Below are 20,207 nucleotides of genomic sequence, written 5' to 3'. Positions count from 1 at the left end.
CCCCAAAACCCTCGGGGCAAGGGTCTTAAGTTATGCCCTGGGGTCATATAAGGTTTTTATACAAAGGCATTGTCGTAGAAACTTCAAGAAAGGCTCATTCAATTGGAAATTCAAAGAGCTAGTGCCCTTTTTAATAGTCGTAAGCGATTGGAGGGAAACTAGCCCCCCCCCACGCCCATCATTCCCCCAAACACATCCAATCAAAATTTTGAGATAGTAATATAGTCGAGAGGGCAACTACCCCCCCCCCCCCCCGAACGATGTGTGCACAATGTGTTTTTTTTTTTTCATACTCGGGCAATTCGTATCGAAGGAGTTGTCGTAGAAAGTTCGAAAATGGCTCATTCGATTGCAAATTGGAATGGCTAGTGCCCTTTTTAATAGTCGAAAGGGATTAGAGGGCAACTAGCCCCCCCCCCACGCACGTCATTCCCCCAAACACATCCAATCAAAATTTTGAGAGAGCCATATTGCTCATAGTAGTTGATTTTCAGGCAGAAAATATGTTTTTGAGGGGGAGAATCCCCCACAACCCTCGGGGCGAGGGTTTTAAGTTTTGCCCTGGGGGCATATAAGATTCTTATAGAAGGCGTTGTCGTAAAAACTTCAAAAAAGGCTCATTCGATTGGAAACTCAAAGGGCTAGTGCCCTTTCTAAAAGTCGAAAGTGATTGGAGGGCAACCAGCCCCCCAACGCCCATCATTCCCCCAAACACATCCAATCAAAATTTTGAGATAGCCATTTTGTTCAGCGTAGTTGATTTCCACATAGAAAATATCTTTTTGAGGAGAACATTCCCCCACAACCCTTGGGGAAAGGGTTTTAAGTTATGCCCTGGGGGCAAATAAGGTTTTTATAGAAGGCGTGGTCGTAGAAACTTCAAAAAAGGCTCAATCACTTGGAAATTCAAAGAGCTAGTGCCCTTTTTCATAGTCGAAAGTGATAGGAGGGCAACTAGCCCCCCCCCCCACACCCCTCATTCCCCCAAACCCATACAATCATAATTTTGTGATAGCCAATTTGTTCAGCGTAGCTGATTTCCAGATAAAAAATATGTTTTTGAGGAGGACACTCAGCCACAACCCTCGAGGCAAGGGTTTTAAGTTATGGCCTGAGGGCATATAAGGTTTGGAAATTCAAAGGGCTAGTGCCCTTTTTAATAGTTGAAATTGATTGGAGGGTAACTAACCCCCCTCTCACGCCCAACTTTTCATTGGCAGCGCACTAGCGCTGCCTAAGCAAAGAACGATGTGGGCACAATGTGTTGTTTTTTTTTTTTCTCCATATCCGGGCACGAATTGCCCGGGTATGGAGAAAAAAACAACACATTGTGCCCACATCGTTCGGGGGGGGGGGGTAGTTGCCCTCTCGACTATATTGCTATCTCAAAATTTTGATTGGATGTGTTTGGGGGACTGAGGGGCGTGGGGGGGGGGCTAGTTGTCCTCTAATCACTTACGACTATTAAAAAGGGCACTAGCTCTTTGAATTTCCAATTGAATGAGCCTTTCTTGAAGTTTCTACGACAATGCCTTCTATAAAAAACCTTATATGCCCACAGTGCATAACTTAGAACCTTTGCCCCTTGGGTTATGGGGGAGTCTCCTCCTCAAAAAGATATTTACTATGTGTAAATTAATTATGCTGAACAAAATGGCTATGTCGAAATTTTGACTGGATGTGTTTGGGGGAATGAAGGGCGTGGGGGGGGGGGATTAGTTTCCCTCCAATCACTGTTGACTATTAAAAAGGGCACTACCCCTTTGAATTTCCAATCGAATGAGCCTTTTTTGAAGTGACTACGACAACGCCAACGATGGGTGTGGGGGGAGGGGGCTAGTTGCCCTCTAATCACTTTTGACTATTAAAAAGGGCACTAGCCACTCCAATTTGCAATCGAATGAGCCCTTTTCGAACTTTCTACGACAACTCCTACGATACGAAGTACCCGGGTATGGAGAAAAAAAAACAAAAAAAGCAACACATTGTGCCCACATTGTTAGGGGGGGGGGCTAGTTGCCCTCCAATAACTTTCGACTATTAAAAAGGGCACTAGCCCTTGGAATTTCCAATCGAATGAGCCTTTTTTGAAATTTCTACGACAATGCCTTCTATTGAAACCTTATATGCCCCCGGGGCATAACTTAAAACCCTTGCCCCGAGGGTTGTGGGGGAGTGTCCTCCTCAAAAAGATATTTTCTATCTGGAAAACAACTACGCTGAACAAAATGGCTATCTCAAAATATTGATTGGATTTATTTGGGGGAATGATGGGCGTGGGGGGGGGGGCAGTTGACCTCCAATCACTTACGACTATTAGATTGAATGTGTTTGGGGGAATGATTGGCGTGGGGGGGGGCTAGTTGCCCTCCAATCACTTTCGACTATTAGAAAGGGCACTAGCCGTTTGAATTTCCAATCGAATGAGCCTTTTTTGAAGTTTCTACGACAACGCGAACGATGTGCGGGGGGGGGGCTAGTTACCCTCTAATCACTTTTGACTATTAAAAAGGACACTAGCCACTCCAATTTACAATCGAATGAGCCCTTTTCGAACTTACGACAACTCCTTCGATACGAAGTGCCCGGGTATGGAGAAAAAAAAACAAAACATACATTGTGCCCACATCGTTCGGGGGGGGGGGACAAGATATTTTCTATCTGGAAATCAACTACGCTGAACAAAATGGCTATCTCAAAATTTTGATTGGATGTTTTTGGGGGAATGATGGGCGGGGGGGGGGGACTAGTTGCCCTCCAATAACTTTCGACTATTAAAAAGGGCACTAGCCCTTTGAATTTCCAATCGAATGAGCCTTTTTTGAAGTTTCTACGACAATGCATTCTATTAAAACCTTATATGCCCCCGGGGCATAACTTATAACCCTTGCCCCGAGGGTTGTGGGGGAGTTTCCTCCTCAAAAATATATTTTCTATCTGGAAATAAACTACGCTGAACAAAATGGCTATCTCAAAATTTTGATTGGATGTGTTTGGGCGAATGATCGGCGTGAGGGGGGGGGCTAGTTGCCCTCCAATCACATTCGACTTTTAAAAAGGGCACTAGCCCTTTGAATTTCCAATCGAATGAGCCTTTTTTGAAGTTTCTACGACAATGCGTGCTATAAAAACCTTATATGCCCCCAGGCCATAACTTAAAACCCTTGTCCCGAGGGTTTTGGGGGAGTGTCCTCCTCAAAAAGATATTTTCTATCTGAAAATCAACTACGCTGAACAAAATGGCTACCTATCTCAAATTTTTGATTGGGTGTGTTTGGGGGAATGATGGGCGTGGGGGGGGGACTATTTGCCCTCCAATCACTTTCGACTATTAGAAAGGGCACTAGCCCTTTGAATTTCCAATCGAATGAGCCTTTTTTTAGTTTCTACGACAACGCCTTCTATAAAAACCTTATATGCCCCCACGGCATAACGTAAAACCCTTGCCCCGAGGGTTTTGGGGGAGTGTCTTCCTCAAAAAGATATTTTCTATGTGGAAATCAACTACGCTTAAAAAAATGGCTATCTAAAAATTTTGATTGGATGTGTTTGGGGGAATGATGGGCGTGGGAGGGGTTAGTTGCCCTCAAACACTTTCTAATGTTAAAAAGGGCATAAGCCACTCCAATTTCCAATCGAATCAGCGATTTCCGAACTTTGTACGACAACTCCTTCTATACGAAGTGCCCAGTCCTGGAGAAAAAAAAACAAAAAAAAACAACACATTGTGTCCACATCTTTCTTTACTTAGGCAGCGCTAGTACGCTGCCTATGATAATAACGGGTAATCAGTGAAGCATTATCAGGTCTATGGTTGGATTTTGAGAGTGAAGCTTTAACTGGGCGATGAGATGGAGCGGATAATTTATAGGGCAGACAATTTATTACAGAATAATTTTTGTATGTAGAAACTCTCAAACCAGTCACACTGGTAGGGTAGCCAGGGGGGATAAAGTCCAAGGGTTGGGGGAAAGGTTTACTGGTGATCCAGGAATAAGTCAAATTAGGAGTGTTCTTTATATGGGAGGATGGGAAGGCAAGATGATGTTGGGAGAAGGAAGCACGGGGCAAGGGTTTCTGAGAGGGGAGGGGTCGGGTTTATTTCGGCCAATTACGGGTGGAGTCCAGAACTAGTTGGTAACTTCTTGGACGCACAGAGAGGAACGATGCGAAGGGAAGTGGATTTTTTGGAGGAATGTGGGTGAGGGGGGGGATGGTCCAAATTGAGTAAAGTGATTTTGGATGTTTGGTTGACTGGACACGCTCAAGTACTTGGGGTGGAGGATTGTATCGTGAGATGGATTCCTGGGGTATACTGCTCTGCATCGGGTATGCAGAGGGATAGGGCTGAAAGTCAAATGGAACACGTTTCTGGGGAGGAGGGGGTCGTAAATACTTTCGGCACTGCCCTAAAAAAGGTTGGGTTTTAAACCTACCCTCTACCCCTGAAGATATATGTGCAAAATTACACGATTTATCAATACAATATAAAACAAAACGCAGGTAAACATGATTAAAAATACACTTATCAGACACACAGATTCCCGAAATAAAATGACGACAAATATGTAGAAACTTGCATTGTTTGCGAAATTTGCAGGAACTACTATTAAAATGATTACAGATCACATTTCCTTTCTGCTTATCTTTGCATTTCTTTTCCTTGTATCCTTCTCTTTCGTAATTTTTTCAAAATAATAACTATATCTTCGCTTCCGGTTGTATTGCATTTGAATTCTGAAGTGAAGAAAAATAACAGAAAGAATAAAATACCAATGCGTGAACTGAAGCCAGTTAATCTGAAAAAATTTGAAGAACAAATTAGTGTTATTTACTGGGAAACAGTACTGAATGAAGATCATCCGTCGGAAGCATTTGAAAAGTTTAACCAAAAAGTGTCGAATATTTATGATAGCACGTGTCCGCTTAAAGAAACAAACCCTAGAAAGAATAAACCGAGAAAACCATGGTGTAATGATGAGCTGCTTAATCTGTTTAATATGAGAAATCAGGCGTGTGAGGAGCATCTGAATCATCCGCAGAATAATGAGCTCCATGAGATGTATAAAGAGCTAAGGAATAGGGCAAATGCCCTAAGAAGGAAAAAAAAAGAAGGCATATGTTACAAATGTATTTGAAGAAAGTACAGGTAACCCCAAAGCAACATGGCAAGTTGTGAATGGTCTTCTAAAAAGTCCTCTGAAGCCATCGGAGCCAAAAATTGTGCTAAATAATAGGACCTTGGAAGAAACTGAGGAAATCTGAAACGCATTTGGACAATATTTCTCTGAAATTGGCTGCAAGATTCAAGAAGAAGCAAGGAACTCCCATGTTTTCGAATCAAGCCGTTTTTTGGATGAGCGAGGAAGAGGTTTCGAAACGAATTTCCAGCCTTATACTGAAGATGAGGTACGCAAAATTGTTAGCACGATTAAGTCAAACAGTGCAGGAGTTGATGGAATGAGCCTTAGAACGCTCAAGTCGGTTCCGGTTTATTTGCTTCCTGTCCTCGTATACCTTATCAATATTTCTATGGAAAAGGGGATGTTTCCTAGTGCGCTTAAAATAGCTAAGGTTGTACCGTTGCACAAAGGTGGAGTCAGAACTGACATATCTAATTGGAGACCAATATCAATTCTCCCGATTTATTCAAAAATTTATGAAAAGATTATTCATCACCGGCTTTATGAGTATCTGATGAAAATTGGTGTTTTACATGATGGTCAATTTGGCTTCTGGAAAGGACATTTGACGACGCAGGCAGTCCAGCATCTTCTGGAAAATATTAACTCAGCACTTGAGAATGGCGAGCTGTGCATGGGCGTTTTTATTGATTTTAGAAAGGGTTTCGACACTGTTGATTTTAAGATTTTATTGGAAAGGCTGTGTTATTTAGGCATAAAGGGTAGTGTTTTAAATTGGTTTGAATCGTATTTAAGTGAAAGGAAGCTACGAGTGACTTTGAGTAACAAATCTTCTCAGCCGTTTCCCATAAAGTGCGGTGTTCCACAGGGCTCAGTTCTTGGTCCTCTCCTGTACCTGATATTCGTACACACAATGAGATTCTACATTCCCGGAGCTTCAGTTACTTCGTTTGCTGACAACACGGCTTTAGTGATTGCAGCAAATTTGCTGCAAGAGCTCTTGTTCAAGGCGAATAAGGTGCTTGATGGCCTACAAGAATTTGTTTGTGCTGCCCTACTTAGCGTCAATGCATCAAAAACTAATTTTATGATGTTTACGAGGACTGGTTCTGCTCCCACTCCCTGGTGTCATTATTTACAATGGCCTACCGCTCTCACAAGTCGAAGAGATCCGATATTTGGGATTCATCCTGGATCAAAACTTGAGGTTAAGAAAACACTGCGACTTCATAGCATGTGAGCTGGTGTAGGGCCTAGAAGTTCTTAACCGTTTTCACATTTTTTTATTTTGGAAAATTCTGCTTTTATTGTATTCTTCATTTATATCACCTTATATAAATTATCGTTGTTTGATTTGGGCGAGCACTTTTAGTTGCAATTTTAGAAGAGTTCAAGTTCTGCAGAATAAGCCTATAAGGTTGATTGGAAGGTATGATCGTGGTATTGATAGCACTGAATCACTTTTTAGAAAGTTTAAAATTTTAAAGGTTGGTGAAATAAGGGATTATCAAATTGGAGTATTTGTATTTCAGTGTCTGAATGGTCTTGCACCGGAATTTTATATGAATATTTTTAAGCCTAATTTGTTTTATCACGATTATTTGACTAGGAGTGCGGATAGTCTTGCATCTGAGCCACGGAACACAACGAGAGCGAGTCAAGTGACCAGACCCATGGGCCCGTCAGTTTGGAATTCGTTTCCAGATTCTGTTTGTCAAGCTGAATGTGTGCCCCAACTTAAAACCCGTATTAAAAATCATTTCTTTTCAGGAATTTGGTAGTGTTAAAGGTTCGAGAGAAGGCTTTTTTTTTTTTTTTTTTTTTTTTTTTTTGTAGATATTTTATTTTTATTTTTTTATATTTTGTGCCATTATATATTTATCATTAATTTCAGTTATTATTATTGTTATGCCCTTTTTTCATTTTATTTAGTATGTTGAATTGGCATGCATGATATCCAACCGGTCGCTTTTTAAAACATCTTCTTGCTTTAGTACGACATGTTTTCACATTGAGTTGTTTTTTTTGTTAATAAAAATGTATGAACCTGAAAAAACCTGGTAATGACTTCTCAAGAACCATGCTATTCCTTTCACTTGTTTCATTATCACCTGATAATTTATGTAACAAACCGGAAGTCACTGAAACATTCATGAACTCAAAAGCTTCCTCCGTAGTCATACTACAAGTAGGTATTTGTATGCTCTCTTGGGATATTTTGCAGTTAATGCTGGAGTTACTGAACTTTGATAGTTGATCCCCTAGTGTAGTAATAATTACTTCGTTGTTAATTAAGTTCTCTTGAACTTTAATGATTTTTGATTTTAGGGTCACTTGATTGTTTTGTAGAGTTAAAATTTCATCTTCCATAAGAAGGCGATGGGAATTATAGGAGTTGTTATCTTCACTTTGTTTTTAATTTCCAGATCATGTTCATGGAGTATATCTCTACCCTTTTTTTGGTCGCTAAGAAATCCGTCAACTTGTTTTTCAAATCTTTTATGGCTGCTTCATGGTCTGAATTTTTCTCTAACTGTGAATTGTATTTAGCTCGAGAATTAGCAGGCTGTTTGATAAATTTAACACAATCAACACAAGGAGGGACCTGGGAAGCTTGATTTTTAAAGACTGATTTTGGAGTTGTTGATTTTGTGACAGACTTGGGTGTACAGCGTGGTTTAAAGACAGGGGTAAGAGAAAGTTGTGATAAAGGTGGTTCAGGGTCATCATTCAGAGAACGGGGGGACTGGCAGTTTAAACATAACCACTCACTACATTGTTTTCTCTCCTCAATAGAAATGCCTGCACACTTTGGATGAAACCACTGTTGACACCGACTGCACTGCATTGTTCCACTAGCTGCACGAAGTTTGCACTATGGGCAACTAAATTTCATGGACCTTGACATAATAGTGAATCAAATAATCCAGATTATAAAGCTCGGAACTGGTCGGTGACTGAATTTGGGATTATAGTAACTTCCATAACGGGTTTCAAAATTTACCCAGTATAAATTTTTACAGGTCAAATTCCAGAAGGGCACTAAAGATCACCATTTGAATTCAAATCAGCCGTCTTCCAATATTTAAAGCCCTTTGTCTTAGCACAATAATCCCTGGGAGAAAAAAAAACAGGGATGCATATGTGCTACCCATGCAAAATGTTATTTAACTTTTTATTCAAGTCGAAGTTGAGGTTGATGTTAATTCTTTGGCAGACTGGTCTTAAAAATTCTCAAAATTAATTTCAATTTTTTTAAATTACTCTGCTTCTAAATTTAATGAACTGTTGTAACTCATAGTCCCAAAATTCAAATACAGTAACGGTCATTTTACCCAATGATAAAAAGGAAAGGTTGTGATAAAAATAATTTTGCAACATAGGGCTGATTTCCATGTTTTCATTATTTGTTTCAACACCCCTGTAAAAATGAAATGCTTCTTTTGTACTGGAAAAGAAGCAGAAGATTCACCAGGGTTTCCGGCTCTTTTTCGAAATTCCCAACAAATGTTCATGTAAAGCACATCAAAACTATATGTGTCTTGAATAGTCTTGGAAAGAACTAATAAAATTAATCTGAATTTTGTCTATATAATGGTATTAATTGCTGAAAAATCCTCAGTTAGAGATTTTGGAATTTTGAGACTTAACAGAAACTGAGATTTGAGACTTAACAAAAACTGCAGCAGAGAAACAGAGTTTACTTGTGAAAAATGTGGAGACTCAAGATTTGAGACTCAACAAAAATAAATAGCCTCTATAGTTAATGAATTTGCTTTGAATTTAAGTTATTTTTTGTGCGGTAGATTTTTTGAAAATTTGCCTCATTGTTGGTTACTGGGAGAGGGATAAATCAAGAAGGAATACAAACGCCTAGTGTGTTTATAGCTCTCTTACAGTTTAATGTTATAATGTTAGACGACAGTATGATATAATTTTGTAACTAAAATTGAACTCCATAAATCTTCGAAGTACAATTTTCAAATATGTTATGCTTGGTGTTCTAGATAGAAAATTGGCTGAAAATCTTGAAGTAAGGTCAATTTCCCAGTTTTTAAAGAAAGTCTAGAACAGGGGTGCTTAACCTTATTTTATAGTGGGCTGCATTTTCACTTGAAACAAAATAGACTGAAAATTGAATAGTTTACTAGTCATTAGAAAATGACTTGCTTACTAGTCACTGGGAAATGACTAGTTAATGTCAGTTTGGCCGCAGTGTGGCCCGTGGGCCTTAGGTTGAACAGCCCTGGTCTAGAACCGACTCGAGGAAAAAGGTTAAGTAATATCATAATTCTGCCAGAATAAATGGATGGATCGGAAACTAACGAATTTAATGATATAAATAAAATTCCATTTTGGTGTAAGTTACAGCATTAGGCTTGTCACTAAATTGGTTTCACCTTTTTGAAATTCTTTTTTTGTCATTTGTTGTTTTTTTCTCAAAATGCGTATTTTATTTTTGTTTTTCTAAAAGAATCTGATGTTAAAGACTGAAGATAGTAAACTTCCGTCTAATGGTTTTCAATCTAATGGAGCCAAGCTCTTTTTTAAATTCCCATAAATTTGTTTTCTTTATAAACTTTTACTATTAACATAACCCAAAATATTAGTCAATTTTTTTGCCACTATGCATTTTCACCTGAGTGGTGAATTACTAATCAGCTTGAAATGCTATATTTTTCTAACTTGACAGTTTTTTTTCTAAATAGTTCTTAGGCTTTTTGTTACTATAACCTTGATGAAGATACTTTTTGACAGAGCCTATGATAATTGGCCATTATCCTAGTATTATAGTTTCTTTTCCAAATGTAGTGCTCTTGTCTAAATGTGGGGTGGATCAATCTACTTGTGCTCATCATCGAACTAACATATCAAAATCATGTGTCAGCTCACATATTTGTTTTGAGTGTTTATTTTATTTTTACTCTATTTTTGTAGAAGCTGAAGATATATCCTCAAATGACGATAAAGATATTTTTGGAAGTACACCACCTATGCTATTAATGAAACAAGAAGCCAAACTTTTTGCTATTTCTACTGGCATCTCTGATGATTTTCATCATAATGCTGACCCTGTTAAACTGGAGTTGAAAATTGACGAGGACGAAGGTATGCTTCAGATACGCATTTTTGCGTGTCCAAATTAAGAAGGTGTATCTTAAGCTTCCGTTGAAATTGTGGGAGGGCGGGAAAGATGGGTGTTTATTGCATCTTATTGGATTGGTTGCATTTGAAAAACAAAATGTTTAGAAAGTAATAATCCCAGATGGTTTTGATTATTAAGACATAAAATTTTGTATCCCAATTAAACCTCTGAATAAAACGACAAACTGAATTTTATTTGGAATTTTTTTCTTGCTTTTAGGACTCATTACAACTCTTAAAATTTACAAATATTGGTTTAGGTATACGGAATAAAAGTAATATGCCTTTTATATCATATATGTCTCAATAATTACATATGTCTTAATATCAACTCCGAAGCTTAATAGTTCTTTTATAGAAACGCCTTTGTTTCGCTTGATTGTTTCTTGATTTTTGTTGGAGACAATTTAGGAACACTCTCTCCAAAATACTCTAAATTCAATCCCCCCGACCCCCCCCCTCTGGGTACGGCCTTGGTCTAAGGTTCGGTTCTCTTACGGTTCACTCTGGGTACGGCCTTGGTCTAAGGTTCGGTTCACTCTCAGATTTTTTGATGTTTTTCAATGTTTCTTTTCAATTTTAAGTGCTTTGCGTTTTTTATTTAGTTGCTACTTAGACAGTTGTTCAATTTACAACCAAATTATTTGCTTAATTTTTATTCCGTTTTTGCCAAAAGGCAACATTGTGCATTGCGTCTTGTTTCTTATACTTGAGGTAAATAAAATGTCTAGGGTGAACTTTTTGCAATTTGATAAGTTTTCAGTATAGCTCAAGTCATAAGCTCAAGGTTAATTTACATCGGGCTCAATCCTCAAGTTTTGTTTGATTGTTTCTTGATTTTTGTTGGACAGTTTGGGAACACGGTCTCCAAAAAAGTGGTTAATTTACATGGAGCTGAATCCTCAAGGATGATTTCAAAATCTTTTCCTTGTATATGTCTACTAGGCCTGTAGATTCCAGAATGGAATCTAATCACCTAATTTCCTGGCATACTTTCATTGATTGTTGGATGATCCTAACTATTTTCTTAAAACATCTACAATCAAATAACCATCAACATTTGCTAGTAATAAGGGTGTCCTTTTAAGATTATTATTAGAAACCTGTAAATTGTGGCTTACATACCATGTTTCAAGGGACAGTTAATAAGAGTATCAAATGATAAAAGGATATACCTTATTTCATATTTTTTTAAGGGTTCTTCTAAAAGCCCTTTTTGACCACCTGCAGCCTTATGACTTTATGGTACCTGCAGCGTTTTGTGCAAACTAGTATTTAAACAAAATATGTTAATTGATAAAAGTAGGAGGTTTTAATAGTTAATGGATATTTTTTTTTGACAAATCCAACCTTCAGTAAACTGATATTCAACCGGAATTTTGAATTATCATAGGCAGATATATATATATATATATATATATATATATATATATATATATATATATATATATATATATATATATATATATATATATATATATATATATATATATATATCATATATCATATTATATATATATATATATATATATATACATATATATATATATATATATATATATATATATATATATATATATATATATATATATATATATATATATATATATATATATATATATATATATATATATATATATATATACAACTTCTTATGTTGGTCTTATATACGGGGATGAGAGACCAACTTCAGAAACAGCAACATTTCATTTGCTATTCGAAGAATAAAATGATAAATTTAGCACCTGTAAATTCAGCATTATTTCATTTTTAATTAGAAGAATATTCAACACAGTATTACAAGATTCAAGAACAGTTAGTAAACTTTCTAAGTCAATGGACCAGTAACCTGCTTTGACCTACAATTTCGAAGAAAATTGTACCACCTTTACTCAACGCAGTATTAAAAATTCAAGAACAGTTAGTGAACTTTCTAAGTCAATGGACCGGTAACTTACTTTGACCCGGAAGTGATTATTTTGTTTAGTATAAAAGTAGTTTGTTTTAATTTTGATATATTAGTAACTCTACTGATGATGATTGACTGTGTCATCGAAATATTTAGAGTCTTTGTTTTATATTTTCGTTTCACTGTCTAATAAAAGGACCTATCCCTATTTGGAATTCTTATTGACTGCAAAATACTTGATAACTGCGATTCAAAATCAAAAAATTAATATACAAATATATATCAAAATGTATATATATATATATATATATATATATATATATATATATATATATATATATATATATATATATATATATATTATATATATATATACATATATATATGTATATATATATATATATATATATATATATATATATATATATATATATATATATATATATATATATATATATATATATATATATATATATATATATATATATATATATATATATATATATATATATTTGTATATATATATATATATTATATATGTACATATATATATTTTAAAGACCAGGTCACGAATAGAAGGGGTTGTCGTAGAAACTTCAAAATAGGCTCTTTCGATTGGAATTTGTAAGATCTAGTGCCTTTTTTCATAGTTGAAAGTGATTCGAGGGTAACCAGCTCCCTCCCCCGCTCATCATTTCCCCAAATAATCCAAACAAAATTTTTAGGTAGCCATTTTTTTCACCGTAGTTGAAAGGTCCAGTAATTATGTCTTTGGAGATTATAACCCCCCTCTCCATTGCACTCAGGACAAGGGTTGTAAAATACGCCCTGAGGGCCTATAAGGTTTTTGTGGAAAGGGTGGTCGTATAAACTTCAGAAGGGGCTCATTGGATTCGGATTCAGACAACCAGCCCCCTCCCCACGCCCATCATTACTCCAAGTACATCAAATAAAAATTTTAAGATAGCCATTTTGTTCACCGTAGTTGAAAAGTCCAGTAATTATGTCTCTAAAGATTACATCCTCCCTCCTCCCCCCCCCCCTCAGAGTTCTCAAGACAAGGTTTTTATTTATTCTAAGGGGGCATATAAAGTTCTTATGCAAAGGGTGGTCGTATAAACTTTAGAGGGGACTCATTGGATTTGAAATCAGAAGCTTTAGTGTCTTTTTCAATCGTCGAAAGTGATTTGAGGGAAACCAAATACATTTATTGAAAACAATATTAGATTTCAAATGTTTTAACTTTTTTTTACTTAATAAATAAAAAAATTCTTTAATTTGTGCTCTGTTTTTGTAGAAGCTGAAGATGAATCCTCAAATGATGATAAGGATATATTTAGAAGTACACATACCATGCTATTAATGAAACAAGAAGCCAAACTTTCTGCTATTTCTACTGGCATCTCTGATGATTGTCATCATAATGCTGACCCGGTTAAGCTGGAGTTGAAAATTGACGAGGGCGAAGGTATGCTTCAGATATTCTCATCTTATGTATGTCCAAATTCAGAAGGTGTATCTCAAAGTTCCATTGAAATTGTGGCAGGGAGGAAAGAGAGGTGTTTGTTGCATCTGATTAGATCTGATTAGATTGGTTGTATTTGAAAAACAAGACATTTAGTAAGCAATAATCCAAGATGGTTTTTTATTAATATGAAATAAAATTTTATATCCCAATTAAACTTCTGAATAAAACGACAAACTGAATTTTATTTGGAACTTTTTCTTGCTTTTAGGACTCATTAGAACTTTAAAATTTAAAGATATTGGTGTAGGTATGCGGAATAAAAGTAATATGCCTTTTATAGCATATATACCTCAATAATTAGCCAATAAACAACTCCGTAGCTTAGTTATTCTTGTATAGAAACACCTTAGTTTCCCTTGATTGTTTGATTGTTTTTTGATTTTTGTTGGCAGTTTGGGAACACAGTCTCCAAAAAAGTGGTTAATTTACATGGAGCTGAATCTTCAAGGATGATTTCAAAATCTTTGCCTTCTATATGTTTACGACGGCTGTAAATTCCAGAATGGAATCCATTAACTTAATTCCCTTGCATACTTTCACTGATTATTGCATAGTCCTAACAATTTTCTTAAAACATTTACAATCAGATAACAATCAACATATGCTAATAATAAGGGTGTTCTTTTAAGATTATTATCATAAACCTGTAAATTGTGGCTTACAAACTATGTTTCAAGGGACAGTTAATAAGAGTATCAAATGATAAAAGGATATGCCTTATTTCATATTCTTTTAAGGGTTCTTCTAAAAGCCCTCTTTGGCCACCCGCAGCCTTATGACTTTATGTTACCTGCAGTGTTTTGTGTAAACTATTATTTGAACAAACTGTTAATTGATAAAAGTAGGTGGTTTATAGTTCAATGATGATACAGCATAGCAATGTTTTTTTTTGACAAATCCACCCTTAAGTAAACTGATATTCAACCAGAATTTTGAATTATTACAGGCAGATATATATATATATATATATATATATATATATATATATATATATATATATATATATATATATATATATATATATATATATATATATATATATATATATATATATATATATATATATATATATATATATATATATATATATATATATATATATATATATATATATATATATATATATATATATATATATATAGATCTCTTTTGATTGGAATTTGAAAGTTCTAGTGCCCTTTTTAATAGTCTATAGTGATTCGAGGGCAACCAGCCCCCTCCCCCTACGCTCATCATTTCCCCAAATATATCCAAATAAAATTTTTAGATAGCCATTTTGTTCACCGTAATTGAAAGGTCCAGTAATTATGTCTTTGGAGATTATAAATCCCCCACCCCCATTGCACTCAGGGCAAGGGTTGTAAGTTATGTCCTGAGGACTTTTAAGGTTTTTTTTGGAAAGGGTGGTCGTATAAGCCTCAGAGGGGGTTCATTGGATTAGGAATGAGACAACCAGCCCTCTCCCCACGCCCATCATTACTCCAAGTATATCCGATAGAAATTTTGAGATAGCCATTTTATTCAGCATAGTTAAAAAGTCCAGTCATTACGTCTTTGAAGATTACACCCTCCCTCCCCTCCCTCAGAGTTCTCAGGGGAAGGGTTTTAATTAATTCTTAGGCGGCATATAAGTTATTATGCAAAGGATGGTCGTATAAACTTTAGAGGGGACTCATTGGATTGGAAATCAGAAGTTCTATTGTCTTTTTCAATAGTCGAAAGGGATTAGAGGGACATAAAATACATTTACTGAAAACAAAATTATATTTCAAGTGTTTTAACGTTTTTTTACTTTAATAAATCAAAAAGTTTTAAAACTTTAAGGAATAAATATATGTACGTATATTAAACTGACAATCCCCGGTCATTTTTTTTCAGTAAAGTCCAAATTATGTTCCTGTCTTGGGAAGGGATGGGGATTTCAGCCCTATTTATGTTACTTTTCGCTCGTCTTGAGTTTGACTGGGTCAATTATTCTAATTTCTGTCCGTTTTGAGTTTCATTTATTTATTGATGGTGATTTTTGGTAGTTTTCCCAATGGAAGATTAATTTATTTTTATTTTTGCTCATTTATGACTTAATACAGCTCTTTACTTTCTTTGAAAAACTTGTTTTGTGAAAAAGGTTTTTTGAATTAATCGAATAAAGATAGGAATAAAGGATTCAAAGTGTTTTCAGAATAAACACTTTGCAAGAATATGTCTGAAAAAGGAAATGAATTCGAACTGTCAAAGTGAGATGTCGTGTCACATATATGCATCAGCTGAAAATGATGTGGCAAAACAGGAGGTTTCTTATACTGAAAAAAGGCCCTTCGAATGCGATATGTGTAACAAATGTTTTACTACAAGTGCCAGTTTATCTCGTCATCAAAGAACTCATACGGGAGAAAAACCTTTTAAATGTGATATATGTGACAAAACATTCAGTAGAAAAGCCCACCATTTTGATCATCAAAGAACTCATACTGGAGAAAAGCCTTTCGAATGTGATATATGTAAAGAAATGTTTTACACATAGCAGTCGTTTATCTCATCATAAAAAAACTCATACTGGAGAAACGCCTTTTGAATGTGATATATGTAAGAAACGGTTTACCAAAAGTAGCTGTTTATCTCGTCATCAAAGTACTCATACGGGAGAAAAACCTTTCGAATGTGATGTATCTAAGTGGTGTTTTACTTCAAGTTCCAATTTATCTATTCATGAGAGAACTCATACGGGAGAAAAATCTTTTAAATGTGATATATGTGACAAAACATTCAGCAGAAAAGCTACCCTATTTATTCATCAAAGAACTCATACGGGAGAAAAACCGTTTGAATGTAATACTTGTAAGAAATGTTTTACTAGAAGTGCCAGTTTATCTTATCATAAAAAAATTCATACTGGTGAAAAACCTTTTGAATGTGAAATATGTGACAAAACATTCCGCGACAAAGCCAACCTATTTAGTCATCAAAGAGGTCATACGGGGGAAAACCCCTTTGAATGTGAAATATGTGACAAAACATTCCTCAAAAAAGCCAACCTATTTATTCATCAAAGAACACATACTGAAGAAAAACCCTTTGAATGCAATATATGTAAGAAATATTTTACTTCCAGTTCTAATTTATCTCATCATATAAGAACTCATACTGGAAAATAACCTTTTGAATGTGATATTTGTGAGAAAAAGTTCCTCCTAAAATCCACCCTATCTGATTGTCAAAGAACTCACACTGGAGAAAAATGTTTCGAATGCAATGTGTGTAAGAAATGTTTTACTTCGAGTACTGGGTTATCTTATCGTCTAAGAAGCCACACTGAGCCTTTGTGTATTTGATTGTGTTTGGGCGTTATATGTTTATCAAAATTTTAATGTTTTATTTATCTAACAATTTATGCCAGAGAAAAACTTTTTGTATGGCAATTTTGAGATTACGTTATATTTTTGTCGGCAATTCATCAAAAAAGCTTTTTCAAAATGCCCACAAAGCCTAAGCGTATCTATAAATACCTAATAAAAAGATATACAATTTTTTCAAGCTTTCATTAAACAATTGATATGTTCTTTTATAAAGCATAAGAAAATCATACAAGAAGTGCACCCCTTCTTTGAAAACATATACTAGTACATGTGGGATTTGGAGTTGAATTTGACAGTATGCTCAAGCCTAGAAACTATGTCCTCTGAGCTGTCTTCTTATCCTCGTTGGTATTTTATCTGAAATGTCGTTTTTCTTTTCAAGAAAGGAAACGTTGTTTTGTTGTTTTGCTTTGTATATATTTTCAATATTGTTTGTGTTTTTTTGTTTTATTTCCTTAAATTGAAAAAAAATATATTAAATCCAAAAAATGCTGCTGTAATAGTACCAACTAAGATAACAGTATCGCCTTCATAACAGCGGTGTCAGGTGACAATTGATTCAGATAAGCTTAAGGATTATGTTTTTCTGTCATATTTTCACTTTGATTTTAGTTTTGAACCTGAGCTATGTCTGACTTCTTTTTAATAAATAACATTTGCAACTATTATAAAGTGTATATATGTCTTTTTAGGAAGTTGTCCTTTGCTATCTCTACAAACCATATTCAAGTTCTAGGGAGATTGGGGAACAGATAAACCAAAGAAAATCTACAATGATGACGGGATTACAACAATAAGTTTTAATCTTACGAGATATTTTGTATTTTCTCCCTTGTTTGTCATTTTGAACCCCTAATTTTTTTTTCAACTGAATACTATCTGAAGTTAACTATTAAAAGCGATTAAGCGTCGATCAAGGGTGCATGTTAATTCAGTTAGATTATAAAATATCAGAAGTCCAGCCAAGTTTTATAAAGAAGAGTGAATCTGCCCTTGGCTGCACACATAGACGACTGGACGCACATAGTCTTTTGGTTCCTCTCAGTCCATTCCTTAAATCAAAATTTGAGGTCCAATTGACATCCAACGCTTCTTCGAAGCGTCAGCTCAGTCTCCCTAGTAGTTTATGAGAAATGGCTGATATACGTAGTTTTTTTATTTGCTCAACTGTGCGTTTCTTTTTCAGACAATACCTTTAGCAACTTCTTGATGCCTTTGCGTAGCTAGCGATCCCTAGAACCTCAAATCTGATAAGGCAAACATAATCCAAACCTGACTGCATTTTCTGCTATTAAACAAGCAGTACCGCAACAAGTACTGTCACAAGAAATTAAAAAGCAGTTTTAAACCCTAAAATGAGCAAAACTTATTTTATAAAAAAAGAGGCCCCTCCTAAAACTCTCCTTCCCTTGGTTTTTTAAATTTCAGAAGATTCTCATTTGAAACTGAGAGTTTTTGTGTCTTTTTTAAAATTCAGAATTGATTAGAGAGTGACCAACTTCTATCCTTGAATTTTTTTTTTGACACCCGGTTTATGAATACCTTTAGAACATTAGTTCAAAATATCGAGGTTTTAATTTTTTTTTAATAGTTGAAAGTTTAAATAATCATGCACCCAAGGATGTCTTAACTCCGCAGAGGCCTCGGAATAAAGCCATTAATTTATGTTAACAACGAATTTTGTATATGAATATTATATAACGGAAGAAAGGGGATGAAAGTTTGATCTTGGGACTCCTATGGTGTGAAACTTTCAAGCAACTTTCTCTTGGTCAAAAGGACCATCAGCTTGTTTCTGTGAGAGAGGCCAGGGGCCCAAGAACAAGCCCCAAAAGCCTACTTCCTTCATTGTTCTGAAACTTACACTCGTAAGTCTTGGGGTCAAGGGACTCAAACAAAAAATCGTTCAAAGGATTGGTTCATTTGAAGTTTGTCCCTTCTATAACACAGAGGGCTAAAAATGGCCAGAAAGGTCCCAAAAAAACTTTTCCACAGCACTTAAAATTAATAGGGTTATCTTCACGGATATGTTTAGGATTTCCAAGGGGGGGGGGGAGTTGGACTAGATAACCGCTATCAGAGGTTCAGAAACGGCTCAGCAGCTGCCATAGTCCCCTTTTTAGCTTATTTATTACTATACTCCTAAAAGAAAGATAAAATAAAGAGTTAAGTTGAGCAAATTAGAGAGCTCTAACTATAATCCTTGAGTCAGACTAAACAAAAAAAGATTGTAAGTATTTCTTATATATTAATCCCTCTTGATTTCCTCCCAAAGTTGCTTAAAACATGGTCAATATCCACTTTGACATCCCGATTGATAGACAGGTGTTCGAGACCATTCATCCTGCCCTCACTTGTCTGATTTCCATGAGAACTGATTTAGCATGCCAAATCAACGCTCTGGAGATGCCGTGGTAACAGGAAGAAAGGGGAATTTAATCACGAGTGAATGCATAGTTGGAACAAAGTTGTTGTCACATGAGACTTTTAGGAACTTTATCGGGTTGATGAAACTTGCCAATAGACCTGTATTTGGCTTGCCAGACAGTCAGCTGAAGAAGGAGCATAGTCTCAAAGAACCACAACTGCTTATATTTTTACAGCTTTGTCAAAACCTTCGCTAATACAATGTCAACAAGCGAACAAAAGCTGGGACAGAAGCTAAAGTAAGAGGCCAAATATTTCAAGGTGTCGGTGTTGCATACCGACTCTATGGACCATTGGAGGTTGGTTCTCCCCTCCTTCTTAGCCGCGTCCCTGACTACCGCTTCTGTAGTGATTGCTACTAAGGTTGAGAAAATTGAAATGAAAATTTGAGGAAATGTATGGGGAGGGGGGGGGGAGAATTTGAACTAAATCGAAACATACTATATGCCTGCATATTGTCAAAAGGGTGTATCACCAATATCTTAGGAAGAGTTTACTGTATCAACTTCCAGGGCTTAATGAGGGAGATGTTCAACTGACGAAAACCCAACATACAACTACTGATACAAGTAATGCTGCAAATACTGTTAGTGGTCAACTGTTAAAACTAGTTATAATACTCCTACTACTATAACTGTCACTACTGTTACAACTAAGGCTAAGTGCATGAAAGTGAATATTTCAGAAAATACTTGTGGGAT

General features: G+C 35.6%; 1 protein-coding gene and 1 pseudogene across 1 annotated transcript in view; both read left to right on the top strand.

Annotated features, from left to right (window-relative positions):
* Positions 1-20,207, top strand: part of LOC148945708 (uncharacterized) — a 71,453-nt gene that overhangs the window by 28,753 nt on the left and 22,493 nt on the right. Inside the window, exons 2-3 of the mRNA XM_089098251.1 lie at positions 10,083-10,253; positions 13,496-13,666. Of these exons, the coding sequence (XP_088954377.1) occupies positions 10,083-10,253; positions 13,496-13,666 (342 nt within the window). The remainder of the gene's footprint in view (positions 1-10,082; positions 10,254-13,495; positions 13,667-20,207) is intronic.
* Positions 15,918-17,316, top strand: LOC148945709 (uncharacterized; annotated as a pseudogene).

Source organism: Artemia sp. Qi Xiang Cuo, chromosome 12, assembly GCF_049724085.1.
Source record: "Artemia sp. Qi Xiang Cuo chromosome 12, ASM4972408v1, whole genome shotgun sequence".
NCBI lineage: Eukaryota > Metazoa > Arthropoda > Branchiopoda > Anostraca > Artemiidae > Artemia > Artemia sp. Qi Xiang Cuo.
The sequence above is the reverse complement of the archived record's forward strand: the minus strand, read 5'-3'. Positions and strand labels throughout refer to the sequence as shown.